This window comes from Saimiri boliviensis, chromosome 4 (genome assembly GCF_048565385.1).
Source record: "Saimiri boliviensis isolate mSaiBol1 chromosome 4, mSaiBol1.pri, whole genome shotgun sequence".
In the NCBI taxonomy this organism is placed as follows: Eukaryota; Metazoa; Chordata; class Mammalia; order Primates; family Cebidae; genus Saimiri; species Saimiri boliviensis.
In genome coordinates, this window is record NC_133452.1 from 130,133,636 (window position 1) to 130,154,121 (window position 20,486).

The 20,486-nt window shown below is 40.8% G+C and overlaps 1 protein-coding gene across 2 annotated transcripts; it reads left to right on the forward strand.

Moving 5' to 3' along the window:
- The first annotated feature begins 1,050 nt into the window (after positions 1-1,050).
- On the forward strand, positions 1,051-20,481 carry LOC141584341 (uncharacterized). 2 transcript variants are annotated; one of them, XM_074398202.1, is made up of 3 exons: positions 1,235-1,318; positions 18,221-18,318; positions 20,339-20,481. In XM_074398202.1, exon 3 carries the CDS (start codon positions 20,362-20,364, stop codon positions 20,479-20,481), a length of 120 nt encoding a protein of 39 aa, XP_074254303.1. In that variant the 5' UTR covers positions 1,235-1,318; positions 18,221-18,318; positions 20,339-20,361. The 2 variants fall into 2 exon arrangements, with proteins under 2 accessions (XP_074254304.1, XP_074254303.1); XM_074398203.1 differs by lacking the exon at positions 18,221-18,318 and having other exon boundaries at positions 1,051-1,318.
- Positions 20,482-20,486: the final 5 nt, after the last annotated feature.

Consider the following 20,486-nt stretch of genomic DNA (forward strand, 5'->3'; position numbering starts at 1 on the left):
AGCTTGACTATCTTATATCTTGCATGTTTCTTCCACAAGATCAAAAGGAGAAAGGTATTCAGACTCTTAGTATAGAGTCTTTCAGTAAAAAACAATCTTCAGTGTGTAAAATTCAAAAATAAAAATAGTGAGAAAAAACTGATATGATGATCATCTGGGAATTGTAAACTCAGAACAGTCCACAAAGTGTTAAAGGGTTTCTGTCTAATTAATTAAATCTGTGTTGCTTAAGGCAGCGTGACCAGCAGCAGTAGCACCAGCAACTCTGGGAGTGCAGCCCAGGAATTTGTTTTAACAAGTCCTCCATGTGGTTCTGATGCTTCCTGCTAATGTTTAAGAACTGTTGGCTTAGAACAATTATGTAAATATAAAATCAGACACCTGGAAGCAACTTCTTTTTTCAAAGCGCTCTAGCCTCATAAGGATGATTTTAGGTAATGTCTACACTTACGACATAAATGAATGTGTTATAAAATTACATGTGTTAGATTCCCTATAATTAGTTACAGAAGGAGGACGATTGTTGTGTAGAGGATATCTGACTAAAGTCAGTTTCTCCCCTGGATAAGAGTCCAGTTTTTACAACTACTTACTGACAATGTAAAAACTCTTAAGCGTTCAAACGAATGCCACCAGGCAATCAGGTGCGTTTTCATCGCATTTTTCTGTATAGGTAACATGAAATTGGCTGTTTAACAACTTTGAGTACAATTCAGTGGCATTGATTACTTTCACAATGCCGTGCCACCTCAACTACGTTTTTTGCAAATCAGAAAAATGTTTTCACAACGATTACCTTTACTTAAATGTGCCCAGAACGTCCATCGACGGCCTCCATTTCTAAGTCTTGATGGTTGATCGAGCCTATCTGCAACTAGGAGTGCGTGTGGAGTCGGAGATCGCCGTGTGCTCAGCTGGCGTTGGGGTCCCTGCGCGCAGTGCCGCCCTCTGCCCAGCGCTGCGCCGCGCAACTCTGTTGGGCGAGCCAGGGCGAACGGGACGCGGTGCAGGGACGCGCAGGGCCAGCGAGGGGAGCTGCAGGGTAACTTTTCCCAGGGAAAGCGGCCGGTCGTCCCCACTAGAAGCCACCCAGCCTTTTGTTTGTTTTCCTGCCGGAGGCTGGAAAACGGCCGGGTTCCTGCTGCACTACCATGCGCCGTGCGGCCCGTGCGACTCGCCGGACCTCGCGGGCGTCCCCGCACGGAGCCCTCGGCCGGTCCTAGCAGGGATTGTCCCCATTTCCAGTTCCCGAGCGGCGGCTGCGCCCAGGAGCTGCGCTCACCGCAGGGGCGGGCCCCCGCCTGTGTTCGCGGCGCCAGTAAGTGGGGCTCGGGGATTTAGGGGCTTCTGCCGGGCGACCTGTGACTTTAGTAGCTGCTGGGCTCGGGCGGCCGGGGGACCCCTGGCCGGTGGCCCCGCGAAGGATCGGAGGCGCAGGAAGAGGCTAATGGGTTTCAGTTTCTTTCCGTGATCATGTGGGTCTCTCCTTCCTGGCATGAAAACTCGGAGCCTGGAGGATTTTGATGGGTGTTTATCTTTTAGTCTTAAAGAGGGGGAAGACCCTAGCCAATTTGAAGCCTCTTTGCCGGGCACGTTGAGGACTTGCTCTTGGAATTTCCCTGACTAGGCCCTGGGCTGTCCCACAAGGGGTCTGAGCAAAAATCCTCGCATACTTATTTGCAACCATTTTTCATTGGATTTATTTCTTTCTTATTAATCTGAGTAGCTGTTATGAGAAGGATGTTGAAGGATTTTCCATAACAACTGATTCTTTTGTAATGTTAACCTTTTAAAGTCTGACTTTGACACTAACATTAAGGACTTATATGTAAGGTAGCTAATGCATCATTCTGCAGAGAAGAGTATTCCTTTCCTCTTATAACTAAATAAGACCTGCTTTTGCTGGAGCTGGGCTAGGCTGAGGGAATTCCACACTGAATTTGACAAGCGGGACTGGATTTCCCTAAGGTATAAGGTATTGGGGCATGTGGGTTTTTTGTTTTGTTTTGTTTTGTTTTGTTTTGTTTTGTTTTGTTTTGTTTTGTTTGGCCGGGAGCACTCTTTGTAGTAACAGAAGTTTGATAGTTACAGTTTTCATTTCTCAGATTTCCCAGTGAGTGGGGTTTCAGGGTATGCTTCAACAGTGAATGGCACCATTGCCGAATATAAAGTTTAAATGAGCTTTAAATTTCTGTAGCCAAGATATAAATTATTAAGAAGAATTTGTATCTCAATCATATGCTGAACTATGCTGGGAGTTAATATATGCATAAATATGCACATTTGAAATAGTTTCTGGACAATATGCTACAATGTGGTAATGACTCTTTAAGGCTTTCCTATATACTTGAGGACCAGGAACTGTAAAACACTGGGAAGTAGGTGGAGAAAGGAAAGCAGTACTGGGATTCTTTATTTAAAATGACATCTTGTGCCATTCCCCACTCTCTAAGTGATTCTGCCCACTTTTTATTTCTCTCTTTTCACTTTGCCTTGTCCCCTTCTCCAAAGTCAAAACTGGTGGCCAGGCAGCAGGGAGGCAGCCACATTTCCTGATGAAACCAATCTAGGTTCAGATCGTGAAGGGGTATGCTGGAGGGTTGATGGAGCCTGTCTGATTAGGCAGACCCCTGCTGTCCTTGCCAAGGGAACTCAGCATTTAATCACGAAGAAAAGGTCTTTTCACTGAAGTTTCTTCTCCACAGACTAAGTATAAATGAGCTACTAGGACATCAAACAAGCCATTTGGGAGTTTTATTTATTGACTGTTTGATATCATCAGAGCCCTTTTTATACTTTAATGTTTGTTATTCTCATTGCTTTTTGAGGTTCCTAGTACAGTGGAAATTATGTTAATCTTGAAACATTGGAATTATCTTAAACCATATTTTCCTTCATTTCCTTCATCCTCTATATCAATGAGTCATCAAGACCTTTGAAATATGTTTTATATAGATCCCTCCTTCTATATTCTAACCTAGTCCTCACTCTCTCTCCTGCAGTACTGCAACAGCCTCCCGAGCCTGACTCTTACTAAGCTCTCATTAAATGTTTGCTGAATGAATGAATGAATGAATGAGAAGTTTCCTTCTGATCTTTTCAGAGTTATGTTGCCTGTGTAATCTTTAAAATGATCACTTCACTCTTCTGGACATGTAACCTTCAGTTTTTCTTCATTATGTACTATCTCAAGTTTGAAATAATATGCCTGACTTCTCAAGGCCTATCATAATCAGCCTCACCCTTCCTATCTAAAATCTTTTTATTTCAGCATGCATCTTTGTACTCTAAGCAGCCTGGTCTTCTTGCTGTCCTGCTAATGGGGCCAGACTCCAGACTCTTTCCCACCACAGCATCACTGCTCATAGTGCTTTCCTGAGAAATCCGCCCCCGCCCCCTTCTCTTCACTGTCCTGTGCGACTCCTATCTATTCTCAGAGGAGCGTAAGTCTACTTCTTTTATAATATTTTCTCTTTCTGTTTCTCAAGATACTTGCTTGTTCACCCTTCATTATACTGGCTGTATTGATCTCTAATTGGTTTAGGTTATTTTAAGCCTCTTTAGGGCAGGAGCCATATTTTATGCCTGGTAATGTGGTATCGTGGGCTTTGAAGTACAGCAGAATAGGGGAAAGGGCGTGACTCCACTTATTAGTCGTGTGGCCTTCTGTAATTCTCCTAGTATTAATCTCATGTGCAAAATAGGGAAAAGGCTTCCCCCCAGCTTCACTCCCCTGTTGTGGTATGAAGATGGTTTATAGTGCCTACTTACAACTGGCAGATACATGATAAAGGTCTGCTTATCCCTTGACAGTAACTTAACAGAATCCAATCCCTGAACACTTAGCCTAGAGGCCTAGAGAACCAGTGTAACCATGCAGCGAATCCTTAGTAAGTATTATCCTGCCCTTACTTAAAATGGCTTGAGCTTAGGTTATTCCTGGCTGCAGCTCTGCTTCTGGGATCTGTTGCTGTTTTTCCATCTGAACCTTGCCAAGAACACTACTGCTTTAAAAAATGTGTTTTTTTTTCTTTTTCTGCTGTTCCTGCAGCAATATCCTCCATTTCATTTTGTAGGATCTTGCAGAGTCGGAGTTGTACCTAACCCTTCTATTGATGTCTGCCCTTATAAAATGCATTTTTCTGCTTGCAGGGTCTGTGTGAGTGTGTGTATTTGCCTGGTGGTTCCTTGGCAGGATTCTGGGTGTAATGACCTTTCTGTATGTTAATCTGAAAGCCTATGAATAGTATCTCACTTTACTGTTGAGTCTTTCACCTGTGATCTTTGCTGACTGTGGCTTTCTGAGAAAGGCCTATGTTTAGAGTATTGGAAATCTCCTATCTGTGGACTTCATTGTTTATGGTTGATGTGGTTGCCTGGGAGAATGCGCAGAGGTGTGTGCCAGATGACTTATACACAGGTTTTGGGGTTATAGTGTAATTGTGTCTTAGTTTGTGGTTGTGCTTACCTTTGAAATTGAGTTTTAACCCTTATAACAACACATGTGTTCTAGAAAATTACCTTGTAAAAGAATTTGGTGAAACAGATCATTTTCCAGGGCAAATTGCATTAAAATGCAAAGGAAGTGTTGTGGCAGGAAGAAAATCAGAGATGCCTTTGATTGCAGCCAGAGAAGTAAAAGCAGCAGCTCAGGTCTACCTCGAGATGATAACCAAGGTTGACATGAGCATCCTCGCTCAATCTCTCTACTCCTAGCGAGCTGCTGTCTGATGTTAGGAAAAAGTACTACTCGACAAGTTTTAGGGAAACACTCAACCCGAACAGAAGGCTTCTATTCCTGATTTTCTTCCAAGGATACTGAAGTATCCTTGCACATTAAGTACCTGACTCACTGTGCTTTGAAAGTTGAAGTCTTCCTGGATAGGAAGAGTGTCTTGTTGTGAAACTTACCTGTGCAGACTGAAATCAAATCCAGCACATGTTGACATGTTTGAGTTTGAGAATACCACATCTTCAAACATCTGCCTCCCCCTTTTTAAAAACTATATGGGCTCAGAATTAGCAAAATATTTATGTGCTTTTTACAAAGTGGTACATGGGGACCATTTGATACATCTTTAGTTGACTATAAAACGTGTATTATGTTTACAGATTTAAAAAATGTGCTGTGCTACTCTGAAGATAACAAGGATTCTGTTCTTCTTCATTGGATCTCTAGATCTCATCTATAAAGTGAGGATGTCAAATAATCATTAAGGACCTTTACAGAAAAAAAAATTCTTACTCTATATTTGAAGTTTCTTCAACATTAAGCTTTGAATGTGGGTCCTATTGCATTTAGCATTCAAATCTTTACTAATTAGCAATCAGTTACATTTTATCTTTAAATTTTTCCTAGATTTTAATAGCTAATCATGGTTCTATAAAAGATAATGCCACCGAACCAAAAGGATGAAGTATTAGAGTGTAATGTCCAACTATATTTGATGATGTCTAAAAGTCACTATCTGCGTGAACTTGTAGTTCCTAGCAGATGATGGTCATCTGAACTCACGTTTTTTGAAATGGAAGGGCCACAATAGTGCCTCACTTTTCATTTGGTGCTTTTCCCACCTTGTCAAGAACTCTTAGTAGTCACTTAATGGCCCAAATCTTAAGAGAACCATATATATATATATATATATTTTTAAATATATATTTTATTGCATTTTAGGTTTTGGGGTACATGTGAAGAACCACATATTTTTTAGGAGAGATGAGTATGAGTTATTTTTTACCTTTCTATAGGTGAAGCATGACTTGTGATAAAATACTGATAACTTGTGACTGCCCTTGTGACTACCATAAAAGATAATGCCTGAGAACCAGAAAGGTCAAGTACTATTGTGTATTGCTGGGCTATATTTGGCAATATCACGAAAGTTACCATCTGCATGAACTTGTGGTTCCTGGAAGATAGTTGTTAATAGTTTTGCCCTCTTAGACATTGCCTTTGCTCTGGAAAAGAATTTACAAGAGAATGATTTAACTAAAACAAAGGTGAGTGAGAAAAATGTAAATATGCATGGCTTCATGTTATCTCATCTGTTGAAAATCAAATTTTTTCCTAAGTCAGTGTAAAGGTTTTTAGAAGGAGTCATCATTTTGGTACCCTAGTTCCAATACAGTTGTCCAATTTGCAGAGAAGTGGGGCGTGACGGGATGGCAGTGAGGGTGGATTTGGTAGTACAAGAAAATCACCTATGGTCAGAATTGCCTTTTAAAGCCCCATAAATTGTTCATTCATTAGTTAATTCATTCAACACGTCTTTATTGTGAGTATCTACTTGTGCCAACTATGCCAGGTTCTCTTCTAGGTACTAGGAATACAGTTGTGAACACAGCAGCATTTCTGCCCTCACAGAGCTTCTATTCTAGAGATAAGCACGGCTTTGTATGTAGCCCTGTGACCTGGGGGTAAATGAGGGTTCTATGGAGAGTACTAAAGTGCTTCTACTTATTCAGGAGTCTCCTCATTTTCAGGGCTTGACAAATTATGGCTTGTGTGTCAAATCCTTCCTGCTGCCTGTTTTTGTAAATACCTTAGTTCTGGAACACAGCCATGCCCACGTATTTATGTATTGTCTTTGACTGCTTTCATGCTACAACGGCAGAGTGGAGTTGTGAGGGAGATGGAGAGCCTGCAAAGCCTAACCTGTTTGCTGGCCCTTCACAGAAATAATGTGCTGATCCCTGCCCTATTTTATTTTTACATTAAGCCTTTACTTCCTTTACTTGAACTCATTTAGATTTTTTGTATACATTCTAGCAAAGCATCTTACACTGAGGTTAGGTCCTTAGTCAAAAGTGTTGTAGTATGTTTAGAGATACTAACATGTGGCTGTCCTTGTAACTGGCATAAAAGATAATGCATTAGAACCAGAAAGGCAAAATATTATTGGATAATGTCCAGCTGCTTATTTGGCAATACCACGAAAGGTTATATCTACGTGAACTTGTATGTGATATGCTCTTAGTCATTCCCCCATCTTCACTGTCCCCTGTCTTGCCCACCCCCGAAACAAGGAGGCAGGACTGCTGCCACCCTCGGCAGTTTTCTTTAAGCTGGGGGCTAGCTGGAGACTCTCATTCTAGCTCATCTACAGTTTCAAACATGGCAGGGTAAAGGTTTGTTTTTTTCTGGCTTTTTTTTTTTTTTATTGTTAACATTTCACCTTCACTTCAGTTCTTTACAGTCCACCAAAGCCAACCAAGTGTCCCAGTTTAAAAATCATCTGCAAGTGACTGAAGACTTTTTTTTAAGGTTCAAGGCATGAGCACCTTTGATATTGCAAGAGAAGTGACAGGGAGCCGTGAAAGCTTCTCATGGGATTAAGGACCTTGTGCAGGGGGAGTTCTTTTTTCAGAAGCTGGGAGTGAAAGAGGAGAGGGATGGTAAAGGTATGAACAGTTTCTGGGGCATAGAAGAGAGCACACCATGTAACTGGTTCTTGTTAACATCCAGTGGATGCAATAGCTGAATGCATCTTTAATTCACTCCTCTGTCAAGGTCAAGACAAAGCAAGGTACATGTAAGGAAGGTCCTTTTGGCTTTGTAACTGCTATTCCTCATGCAGAAAAAAAGCAGTAGTCTAAGTGGCAAAATGCTTACAAGATTTGCTTGCTAAAATGCATAAGGGTAGAAGCATTAGGTCCAGGAGAAAAATATAAACTCAGATGCACTATGTCTAGTACTTTTTAAAAAGAAATTAACAGTATTCACTGACTCTTATAAAGTTAGGACACATTGAAACCTAGAATACAAAGTGTAATTATAGACCTGTAAAGGTAAAATGGAACACAGAGGTACCATGAGAAGAGTCATCTAATGATTTTGCACAGAATCCACTTTTCCTAGGAGGATAAATGAAAGTAGCAGAATCTTTTCCATGTAAGATAATTAATGCGAAGGGAGACAAGCTCCTCCTAAGGATCTGAATGGTGTTAGTGGGCCTGGTAAACCACAGCTCCCAGAGAACCCCAAGTTTGCATGTAATCTTTTGTCTCCTGTCTTAGAAAATGTTAACTGATGGCATTAATTCATTGATCAAGGTTTCAAAATAAAGAATGAACTACAATTTTCCCTGCCCCTAGCCTCTGTTTTTTAGGTTGTGAATGAGCAAGGCTGCTTTGCCTCCACTGAGGATTGAAGCTGAGGGGAGGGAACTGGGGCAAATCACAGGAAGGTTTTCCCCAATGTCACCTAGCCAGGAACATCATAACATTGCCTTCAAAGGTTTGCTGGAACTCTTTGATAGAGAGATAAAGCTGTCTTTCTTTGTTCGTTGGGTACAGCCTTACCCAAAGGCCAAAGGCTTGATCTGACCGTATAAAGGGAAACTTTCTGTGATTCTCTGAGACTCAGTCGTCCAGGCATTGTTTTGGGAGGGCCCGGGCTGCCTGCCTGCCTCAGCTATTCTCTGGTATTCACTGTTCTTCCACTTCAGAACTTCAAAACTTTGAGTCAGGCCCAATAAATAAAATAGTCTTTATTTTGCATATGACAAAATAGAAGCACTGAGAATTTTGAGATACTTAGTCAAGGTTGTACAGAAAATAAATAGCAAAGACTAAAATTCAAATTTGGGCTCTTCAGATAATCTTTGAGGACTTGCTAATGCAAGTGGAGTGAGAGCACGAGAATGAAGGAATCTCGGAGAGTGTTGAGGCTGAAGCAGAGGGTGCACCTGCAGGTCTCCACCACGGGGAGGGGGCTGGCAGTGAGGCAAGAACAAGGCATTATAGCATCAAGGGAGAGGGCTGTTCTCTGGGTCTATACATGTGGGTGGGGGCAGGAGGCTTGGAAGATGTGATATGTGAGCTCGGAAGAGAAGGAATCCATGTTTAATGTTTGTTGGGGCCTGGCCAAGGCACTGGGGCACTTGTGCGTCTCTTGAAAGAGAGATGTGTAGCATGCAGGGTCCTTCAGTGGCACTGTCTTCTCTGCTAACCTTTGTTCACGTGATACACGTGATACAGAAAGCAGAAACATTTATCCGTTTTTTTCCTTAGACAAATGCTAGCTTGATTCCTGATACAGAGCCACAGAATCATACAGCTTTAGAGGAAGAAACCACCTTAGAGCAAGTCCAATGCCCTGATTCCACTGAAAGTAAACCCAAGGACCAAGAGACACCCCGAGGCACAGCAGGTCAGCGCTGAGTGGAAACCGTCCCTCTTTGTGTACATTCACTTTGCTTCCACTGTGGGCATGTTGATGCTGCTGATGGCTCCAACAGATTCACCGATGTTTGCTGCAGAATGAAGCCAACTATCACTGGTTTCCATATTTGGGCTTTGAGATACAAAGTACTACTTGTGTTCCTCTCATTCTCAGATCCTCCAAAGATTCATGATGTTTTGAAACCATTCCCTTAAGTTTGGTACAGTCAGCCTGGGTTCCTGTCTCAGTTTTGCCACATCTGTCGTATAATCTAGACATGTAACTTGTGTCTCAGTTTCCTTCTCTGTAAAATAGGGATAATAGTAATAGTACCTACCTGGTAGAGTTATGAGGGTTAAATGTACTAATGTATGCAAAAGCACTTACAGTACTATGCACATAGTAAATACTAAAATTATTATCACATTTTGGGCATATTTGATATATTAGGTTGCTAAGTGTAGATTCGTTATAGTGAATATTTATCCAAGTTAATTCCTGGAGTCAAAGCAGAATTTAGAAAGACTACAAGTTAGAAATATATGCTAATTCTCAAAGTAACGGACAGGATGCTACATTCCATTCACTTCTCAAGCAGTGTTAACTATCTGTACCAGAAGCTGAATTTAAATGCTGTCAGGGCAGAGGAGGAAAATGAAAGACTCAAGGAAGCTGGGTGTGTGCCTCTCAAAGAGTGAGAAATTGCTCTTCTTGACTAAAAAAGAATAATTTTCCTTCTCTTCCATTTTTTCTTTAAATATAAGGTTTTTTTTTTTTTTCAGGCTTTTACTTTGTCACTTTTGATACAGGCATAGGAACAGAGAAATATTTTTCATCCAGTAAAACATGTGGCTATGAAGGCACACCAAAAAAGGACAGCTAAAAAAAATGGCAAGTGACAACAGGGAGAATGGGGACTGTGGGGAGCTGCAGAGCACACGCCGGCCTGAAGGGGTAGGGATGTTTCTTCAGCTTCCTATTACCATAGAAAAGACAAGAGTTGACTTAGAAACTGTCTTCTACTTCTGGATTGAGGTCTCAATGGAGTGACTTATGGGTAAAATGTTATGCTGCCGGTGTGTGGTCTCTGGTCTACACACTGTGAAATCTTTGTATGCTAATGTCATATACTCAGAGGTTTACAGGCTGGAATTGTGATGTCTTGTCATGTATCAAATTTTTTATATTTGCCTGCTTCTTTCTTTGAAGCACTGACTCTATAGATGTGAATGTCTCCCATTAAGTATCAAAGAAGAATGTATTAATATTAATATAATAAAAATAGTCATTAGAGTGCTGAAACCTTTTTACCTGTTAGAACTCAGATTGAGGCTGAGCACAGTGGCTCACGCCTGTAACCCCAGCACTTTGGAAGGCTGAAGCAGGCAGAGTGCTTGAACTCAGGAGTTCAAGACCAGCCTAGGCAACATAGCAAGACCCTGTCTCTACAAAAAATACAAAAATTAGCCCGGCATGGTGGTGCATGCCTATAATCCCAGCCAGTCGGGAGGCTGAGTTGGGAGAATCGTCTGAGCCCGTGAGACTGCAGTGAACCTTGATCGCACCAGCTGCACTCCAGCTGGGAGACAGAGCAAGACCCTGTCTCAAAAAAAGAAAAAAAGAACTCAACTTGAGAGCTCTATGCTTTTCTTGGTTGCCTTCGACTGAAGCTCTGTGGCCACCTGTAGTAAATGTCACTACCAATGACATGCAGAATGGTCCACATGTTGGGCTCCACTTGTCATGCAAGGTGGAATCCTTTCATGTTTCCCACCTGCCATGTTACAGGCACATGACCAGATTCCACAAGGCCACCCAGCTCAGCTAGCTAGTTGTCCAAGAACCCGGAGTGATACCAGGAACATTTTTGGACATTCTTCTACCACAATAGGTTTGCATCTTAGTTTGTGTGATATTTTCTTTCAAAATGGAAGCGGATAATGGAAGGGAGAGTTACTTCTAATTTGTCTCCAGCTGTATACCTCTTTTAGTCTTCAAAACTGTGCGAACCGTAAAGGTCTATCTGTCACCTCCTGTAGAGAATTTTGCATTTTGTACCTAAGTTAGTGTAGCCCACTGTATCAGGAATGCCTTTAGCTGTACTGGATAGATTAACAGTGACTTCTTCAACAGAGATCTTCAATTATGTTGTAGAACAGGAAACCGAAAGGCATATTTTTCAGGGTTCAAGCAGCAGCCCACTGATGTCATCAAGGACTCAACCTCTTTCTATGAATACATCTTCTGCAGATGGGATTCTCATCTTTACAGCTGATGTCTCATAGTCATCTCTGCCTCAGCCCTAAATATCACAGCTTTACACAGCCACATTCAATGCGGCTTCTTTGTCAACTGTCTTTATTAGGGAGTAGATTTCTTCTCAGAAGCTTTTCTCTTTCCTCATCAGCTCACTTCCCTTTCAATCTCGTAAGTCCGAGCCATAGCACCACTTTTTTTTTTTTTTTTTTTTGAGACGGAGTTTCACTCTTGTTACCCAGGCTGGAGTGCAATGGCGCGATCTTGGCTCACCGCAACCTCTGCCTCCTGGGTTCAGGCAATTCTCCTGCCTCAGCCTCCTGAGTAGCTGGGATTACAGGCACGCACCACCATGCCCAGCTAATTTTTTGTATTTTTAGTAGAGACAGGGTTTCACCATGTTGACAAGGATGGTCTCGATCTCTCAACCTCGTGATCCACCCGTCTTGGCCTCCCAAAGTGCTGGGATTACAGGTTTGAGCCACTGCGTCCAGCCAGCACCACTTCTAAACAGATTTGAGTACAGAACTAGAATTCCTTTGCTTGGATTAGATGTATCATAGTTCATGCCCTGGGATGGGTGCCATGGCTGAGCATGTCGAATCCTGAGTAAAATCAGCGTTGTGTAAACTGAGCAAGAAGGGAACATTGCTATGGAGTGGACTAGTGATGGTGTCTACCATGACTCCCTTCTTTTTTCTACTGCATTGTCCATCACCCTATTGTTTTCCCAGAGCAACAGTAAGTTTTTGCTCTTTACTTTCAGATTATGACATGAGTCATCCTATTTGGGCCACCACAAAAAGGATGAATAACTGAATAATACCGATCTCAAGTATACTTAACCACATCCTGCTAGGGTATGCTCAGATTTGACTGTGCATATGTGAGCTGACTAGTGCTTCTTGTCTAATGCTAGTTTGGCTAATACCACTTCATTTTATTTTTCGGTATGAGAAATAATTCACTAATGTGAATAATAGAAAGTTCAAACCATGGTCATGGTTCTGTTCTCTGGATTCATACCTAGTGTAAGTAACCCTTGTCTCTGATATGTGTATACTTGGAACAATTATCATGGCTTTCCAAGTCTCCTTTGCTTGCAGCATCCTGTGTTTCTTCAACTACCCTTCTTATACTTTGATTTAGACCCCTCACTGTGTTCTTTAATATTTCTTTTGAAGTTTGGCGCCTAGAGCCAAACCAGGGGTATGATGGGACTATTGCATCTTTTGTTGTGAACCCAGGGCTGCCTTATTAAACAACTCCAGTGGGCACCTTTCACTATGTGTTCTGTGTGAATGGAGTACCCTGGAGTTATACAGTGTATCAGCCTTGTCTGAATGCTGTGTTCCCAATAAGAACTCCAATAATACTCTATCTTTGGGGAAAAATAAAACAGCCTTAGAGCTATTTGCTTATTGAGCATCTCCAGTGAGAGGTTTGGTAGATATCTCAAATTCAGCACCCCAGAAAACACAACCCACACCTCTGTACGTTGTCCAAATAACACATACATACACATTCGCTATCTCAAACCCATATTCTCCTGTTGTATCTAAGACTTACCCAGTCCAATGCCTTCGTTCAGGCCTTCATCATATTTCACTTAGACTATTGGAGTAGCCTCCTAACTAGTCTCTGCCTCTGATCTCTGTATTCTAACATCTATGTAGTCTCCTGAAGGATTTTATTCATGCCATTTCTCTGCCTAAAACTCTGGAGAACTCCCTTCAGTAGGATAAAAATCAAACTCCTGCATAAGGCTGGGTGCACTCACACCTGTAGTCCCAGCACTTTGGGAGGCCAAAGTGGGAGGACCAACCTGGGCAAAAAAGAGACCTCATTTCTAAAAAAAAAAAAAAACAAAAAACTTGGTGGTATACACCAGGTGGTCCCAGCTACTTGGGAGGCTGAGTTGGGAGGATTACTTGGGCCCAGGAGGTTAAGGCTACAATGAGCTTTGATTTTGAGCCACTGGACTCCAGCCTGAGTGACAGAGTGAAACCCAGTCTCAAAAATATAACAAAACAAAAGCAAAAACAAAAAACTGCTACATGATACACATACCCCTTCATAATTGGGCCCACCCTAAATTTTTAGCTATTTCCTGCAATTTCCTCCACTGCCGTTCATTGGATTGGTTTTATCCTAGTCTTGTACTTCTCAGCCCTAGTTTCACATTAGACCTAGAAAGCTTTCAGAACTCTCAAAGCTCAGCCCCCATCCCTGCCTGCTTCTTGGTCTGGGGCTGTAGCTAGGCCATCAGTAAATGTTAAAAGTTCTCCAGGTGATTCTGTGCTCAACCGAGATGAGAAACACTGCGCTGTGCCTGCCCTCTTATGAACATACCAAGTTCTTGTATTCGCCAATATTTTTTACAATTTCCTCCACTTATAATTCCTTTCTCCCATTTTCTGTATAAGAAAACCATGTTCATTCTTTAACATCTCAATACTACCCCTTCTCTGAAGGATTGGCAGATTGCTGTCCTCCCAAGGGCTGGTTGCTCTCTACTGTATTCTCATAGCAGTTTCTACATTTTTTGTGTATCTGTCAGTTGTGATTTAAAGGAGAGGCTCTAACCTTATCTATAATGTGCCCAAGAGCCTTGCATAATGCTTAGCATCTCAGTAAAGTTCGAATGAAATTGTACCATCTGCCATCAATGCTTGAAGAGACACTATTCTGATCCATTGTACAGTTGTTAGGTAGTTACCTGAAGTAGCATAAGAAATTAGAAAGTAACTACCATGCTATGATGAGAGTCATATCTTGCCAGAGTAATTAGATTTTGTTCCTTGATAATATGGAAGACTGTAACAAGGAGGAATTGTTGGGGTGATTGTGCATTGAATGAATGACCCAATCTATCTGGATTTCAATAAAGCTCTTAATTCTTTCACAAATAGCTTTCTCAGTGATAATCTAGGAAACCATTGTTCCAATTGTACAATCTAAGTGGATGAGGAAGGGACATTATCCAAAAAAAAGTCTTTATTATTAGTAACTGATACGAATCATTATTATAATGCCATTGCAAAAGGCATGAGGGAAGCCACATGCTACTGTATTATAGGTTACTATTAAGTTTTGGTCACCATAGTTTATCAAGGAGATGGAGGATGTGTGAGGGTCCAGAGATGAATGCCAAAGGTAATTAAAGGAGTGGAAAATGCATCCTCTGAGTAAAGGTCATGTAATTAAGACAGGAGAAGGCTGAGAGACACGCGCTTGGTTACTAATTTCATGTGCATGGACATTTTTATGGCATGGCTTCTTAATATCCACAGAAAACTAAGCATGAAGAAATGTACTTAAATTAGAATATGGAAGTTTTGGTTGGACATGAAGAAAAATATTCTAACTGTATTGCAAAATGCAGACCTGATCATGTTAGTTCACTGGTTACAAAATTTTAATTGACTTCCCATAGTCTCTAGGGCAAAGCCTCCTCAAAAAACAAAACAAAAAGGACAATATTTACTAGTGACATTATTTACAGTGTTTTTTTTTTTAAGGAAGATGACATACAACAATGTTTTATGTCATTAATTTGCTGGAAAGTGAAATAACGAATGATGGGAGAATTCATATACAGATGCATCTCAACTTACAGTGCGGTTACATCCCTATAAACCCACTGTAAGTTAAAAATATCATTGTCAAAAATACATTGATTATACCTAACTTACTGAGCATCGTTGTAAGCCTAGCCTGCCTTAAACATGTTCAGAGAAAAAAAAAAAAAAACATGTTCAGAACACTTACATTGGCATACAGTTGGGCAAAACTATCTAACACAAAGCCCATTTTATAATAAAGTGTTGAATATGCCTGTATATATTGAATACTGCACTGAAAATGAAAAACAGAATAGTTGCATGGATGCTCGAAATATGATTTCTACTAAATGCATGTAGCTTTGGCACCATTTGTAAAGTCAAAATATCCTAAGTCAAACCATCACAAGTTGGGGACTGTGTGTATGCCACATGAAAAAAATAGTTGAAGATAAACATTAAGAAGAAAAAAGGGGAAATAAACACAGAGCCAAAATTGCTTGTGCTGTGGTCCAAATGTAGCTTTTGGGTTAAGGCACAGCCTGAATCCAATCTATTCCATAATACATAATCAAGAAATGAAGGAACCATGGTATATGATAGTGTTCTGTCTTTTCAACAAGTCATATTAAAGTCTGTTTTTAAGCTAAAATAAACATTTAAGATGCCTGTATCTTTTTAAAATTTCCCTTCTTCTCCCATTTTAGGGATAATTGAAATTTTTAATCTATAATAATTTTAAATTTACAGTGAAGTTGCAAGAATAGCACAAAGAATACCCATATATCCTATCTTAGTCTGCTTGGGCTACCATACATAACATAATATCATAGACTGGGTGTCTTCACAGAAATTTATTTTTTTCACAGTTCTGGAGGCTGGAGAGTCCAAGATCAAATGATTTGGTTTCTGGTGAGATTGTACAATCTAAGTGGATGAGGAAGGGACATTATCCAAAAAAAAAAAAAAAAAGCTTTATTATTAGTAACTGATATGACTCAGTAGTATAATGCCATTGCAAAAAACATGAGGCTTTTGGATAGCTGCCTTTTTCCTGTGTCTTCATTTGGTAGGAAGTGTGGGGGAGAGGTACAAGACACTAACCCTTTTGTGTCAGACCCCTACCCTTATGACCTCTGTAGCTTAATTACCTTTTTGGAGGTCTCTCTTCAAATACAGTCACATTGGAGGTTAGGATTTAATATGTGAATTCGGAGGAGAAATATTCAGTCCGTAGCATACTTTTTACCCAGATTTACCTGTTGTTAACATTTTACCCCATTTGTTCTCCACACAACACACACAAAATTTTTGTTCTACCCACTTGAGAATAAATTGCATACATCATGATCCTTTACCTGTAAATTCTTCAGAGTGTATTTCCCAAGAATGAAACTATGTTCTTACTGAATCACAGGATAGTAACTACAACTACAGTAACTGTAACACAGGTAAGTATTTGTATCCAATCTACTATCCATGGTTCAGGATGAAACTGTTCCAGCTCAGATCATCAGGCATTAGAGTCTCCTAAGGAGCAGGCAATCTGGACCCCTCCCATGGGCAGTTCACAGATTCATAGGATTTACGTTCCTGTGAGAATCTAATGCCACCACTGATCTGACAGGAGGTGAACTCAGGCGGCAGTGCTCACTCACCCGCTGCTTTCCTGCTGTATGGCCCAGCTCCTAACATGGCCCCTGGTTCGGGGACCCTTGCTTTATAGCATTTTCTCCTCTTCCAGTAAACCAGTCAAAACCTGTATTTTAAAAAAATGGCATCTGGCTTCCTCCATAAACAAAAGTCTACCAACTCTTTCCACAAGCTCCCCACTTCCACTCCCCAATTTCAAGCCCCTGTCTCTTAGTTTCTTCTTGGAGCGTTAGAACCCTATTCGCCCTACAAAATACCTACTTTTCTCTTTTTTAAGATAATCTTTTATGAAGATTTTTACTGCCCTCCCTAAGCAGATGGAATTGACCCAGCTAGAAACCAAGAGGACTTTCTTCTTAATTCCCCTCCACATCCTGTGCCCTTAGCATACTGGAAATATCTTAGTTTGTATTCATGACTGGTATATATCTGCTTTTCCCCTCCCACCCACACCTCCATCCTCTGCCAGAAGACTCTAAGCTCAGAAGGGACCATATTTTATTGGTCTTTGTATTCTCAGAGCTTAAAGACAGGATCTGTCCCACAGGAGGTGCTTTATAAATATTTATTAATCATCAATGGAATAAATCACCCTAAAGAGCTCCTGAAGGAGGTTGTAAGGAGTCTGATCCTGAAGAGTTTCAAGAAGGAAAATGGCCATCCATCCAGGGGCCTTACAGTGGTTCTAGGCGAAAGGGAATGAGTTTAGAGTGGATAGAGTGGAGCTTGATCTCTAAAAGCTTGCTTGATTCTGTGATAAAGCGTGATAAAATCAGGCAGGACCTTTATATTCCTTAAGATTTCTCAAGCCCACACACAGCTCTCAGGAGAACATAGTCTGGATTTATTTATTTACTTACTTACTTATTTATATTTTTAATTCATTTTTTTTGGAACAGAATCTCACTCTGTCCCCCAGGCTGGAATACAGTGGTGTGATCTCAGCTCACTGCAACCTCAACCTCCCGGGTTCAAACGATTCTCCTGCCCCAGCCTCCTGAGTAGTTGGGACTACAAGTGCATGCCACCACATCCAGCTTATTTTTGTGTCTTTGGTAGAGACAGGATTTCACCATGTTGGCCAGGCTGGCCTCAAACTCCTTACCTCAGGTGATCCACTTGCCTCGGCCTCCCAAAGTACTGGGATTACAGGCGTGAGCCACTGTGCCTGGCCTATTTAAAAATTTTTAATCTTGAACTAATTTTAGACTTACAGAAAGCTTGCAAAAATAGTATCGAGTTCCTAGAAACTCTTCACCCCGTTCTCCCTAGTATTAACATATAACCATAGAACAATGATCAAAACCAGGAAATCAGCATTGGCACAATACTATTAGCAACAGATCTTACTCAGATTTTGCCAACTTTTTCACTAATGTCCTTTTCTTTTCCAGGATCCCACATTGCATTTAGTTGGCATGTCTGCTTAATTGCCTCCAATCTGTGACAGCTCCTTAGTCTGTCTTTGTCTTTTGTGATCTGGACACTTTGTAGGAGTACTAGTCAGTTATTTATAGAATGTCTCTCAGTTGATATCTGTCTTATATTTTTTCATGGTTAGATTGAGGTTCTGGCTTTTTGACAGGAAAATTGCAGAAGTGATGACATACCCTTCTCAAGTGCATCACATCCAGAATATATAAAGTCGTCGTATTGCTGGCAGTATTGAACTTGATCACTCTGGTAAGGAGGTTTCTCCTGGATTTCTCCCTGTGAAGTTCCCATCTTTCTCTTCAAAGTTAATAAGTACCTTTAGATACTTTGGATCTATGCAAATATGCTGTTTCTCCTTAAACTTCCATCCACTAATTTTCGCATTCATGAGCGAACTTTGCCTGTAACAAACCTTTTTGTGGTGTTTACCTAATAGGGAGATTTCTTAGTTCTCTCTTTCCTTCTACATTTATTAACTGGAATTCTCCTGGAAGGAAGCTTTATAGACTTGATTTAGGTGCAGAGTGTCACATCCTGCCAATCATTATTTTCTGATCTTTTGATTTTTCAGATTACTAGTTTGATAGCCATATTTCAAAACATCTTTGCTATTTCAGCATTTACATTTTATTAATGTTTGCTTAAAGACGTTGTAATCACTTTACATTATTACTACAGTTTCTTTATTATAGGCAGACTGAATTATATAAATGAAAAATCAGTGACTTTTTTTTTTTTTTTTTTTTTTTGAGACGGAGTTTCGCTCTTGTTACCCAGGCTGGAGTGCAATGGCGCGATCTCAGCTCACCGCAACCTCCGCCTCCTGGGTTCAGGCAATTCTCCTGCCTCAGCCTCCTGAGTAGCTGGGATTACAGGCACGTGCCACCATGCCCAGCTAATTTTTTGTATTTTTAGTAGAGACGGGGTTTCACCATGTTGACCAGGATGGTCTCCATCTCTCGACCTCATGATCCACCCGCCTTGGCCTCCCAAAGTGCTGGGATTACAGGCTTGAACCACTGCGCCCGGCCGACATTATTTTTAAGACACAAACTGAGTGACTTTAAAATGAGCACACCCTATACATAGGCATTGAATTCCTAGTTCTTTCTTTAGCTTTTGAATGTCTAATAGTGAAAATAATACCACTGATGCTTAGCCACACATAGTTCATGGAGCACACATAAGGTCCCTATCAGGAGAACTTTAATTTAGCATTTCTTAGCTTTTGTATGTTTACATTGTTAATTGTAGCTCAAGTGTACAGAACACAGTATATTTAGCAGAAATTTTCATAGCCTGGCAATTTTCATCGACCACAGTTGGCTCTCAGAGTTTGCCCAGAATGGTTAGTCAGCAGAAAAGCATTGAATTGGAGCTGATTTATTTCTGAATCAGTGACAAATTTACTTTCCAAGCATAGTATCTCTAGTTGTATAAGAAATTAGAAAAGAACATTATTTAGACCAAGGGTTAGTAAACTGTGTAAAGGGCCATATGGTCAATACACTAAGTCCTCACTTAGCTCATCCATAGGTTCTTTGGAAACTGCGACTTTATGCCAAACAACATAAAACAAAACCAATTTTGCCATAGGCTAATTGATATAAACAAGAGTTAAGTTCCTAACACATATTTCTGGTCATAAAAACATCACCAAACTTCTAAATAAAAACTGAAACACTTTGAATATTAAGCATTGGAATAAATGTGAGCTACACATACATTTAAGAAAGATTTGTTTAAAAATAAAGTAATTATTTGCCTGCTTATTCCAGTTTGGGGTTGTGGGTGGTCAGAGCCTATCCCAGCAGCTTAGGGCCCAGAGACCAACCCAGACACCAATTGCAGGTCACACACACACATCCCCTACACCCACTCAGGCCTGGGATAGTGTAGACATGATTTTCACCTAGTGTGCACATCTTTGGGACGTGGAAGGAAACTGGAGCAGCTGGAGAAACCCACACAGACACAGGGAGAATGTGCGAACTCCACACAGACAGCAGCCCCAGCCGGGAATCAAGTTTTTTTTTTTTTCCTTCATCAGCATTATAATGAAACAACATTATTCCACAACTTGCTGTCCTTTGGGCTTTGCAGGCTATACAGCATCACACAACTATTAACTCTGCGATTGTAGTCATGGACAGTGTGCAAGTATGTGGGTATGACTGTGTTCCAATAAAACACAGATCGAGACTCATAAAAATACATCTACTGAAAATGTATTTTAGCATTTATCCTTGCCTCTCATTTTTCTCTGCAGGCAGAAGACTGATTTTTGAAAATATGTATTTGGAAGATAGTCACGTCCTGTTGAATACTTTGTGCTGGTGCTGCCATCGAAAAATCTGGTTACACTCTGGGGAGGGCTGCTACTGCTGCAGGACTGAACCGCTTCGGCCGTGAGATGA

Excerpts from the sequence above, each read along its gene's own strand:
- LOC141584341 (XM_074398203.1), top strand. The coding sequence starts at position 20,362 with ATGTATTTGGAAGATAGTCACGTCCTGTTGAATACTTTGTGCTGGTGC.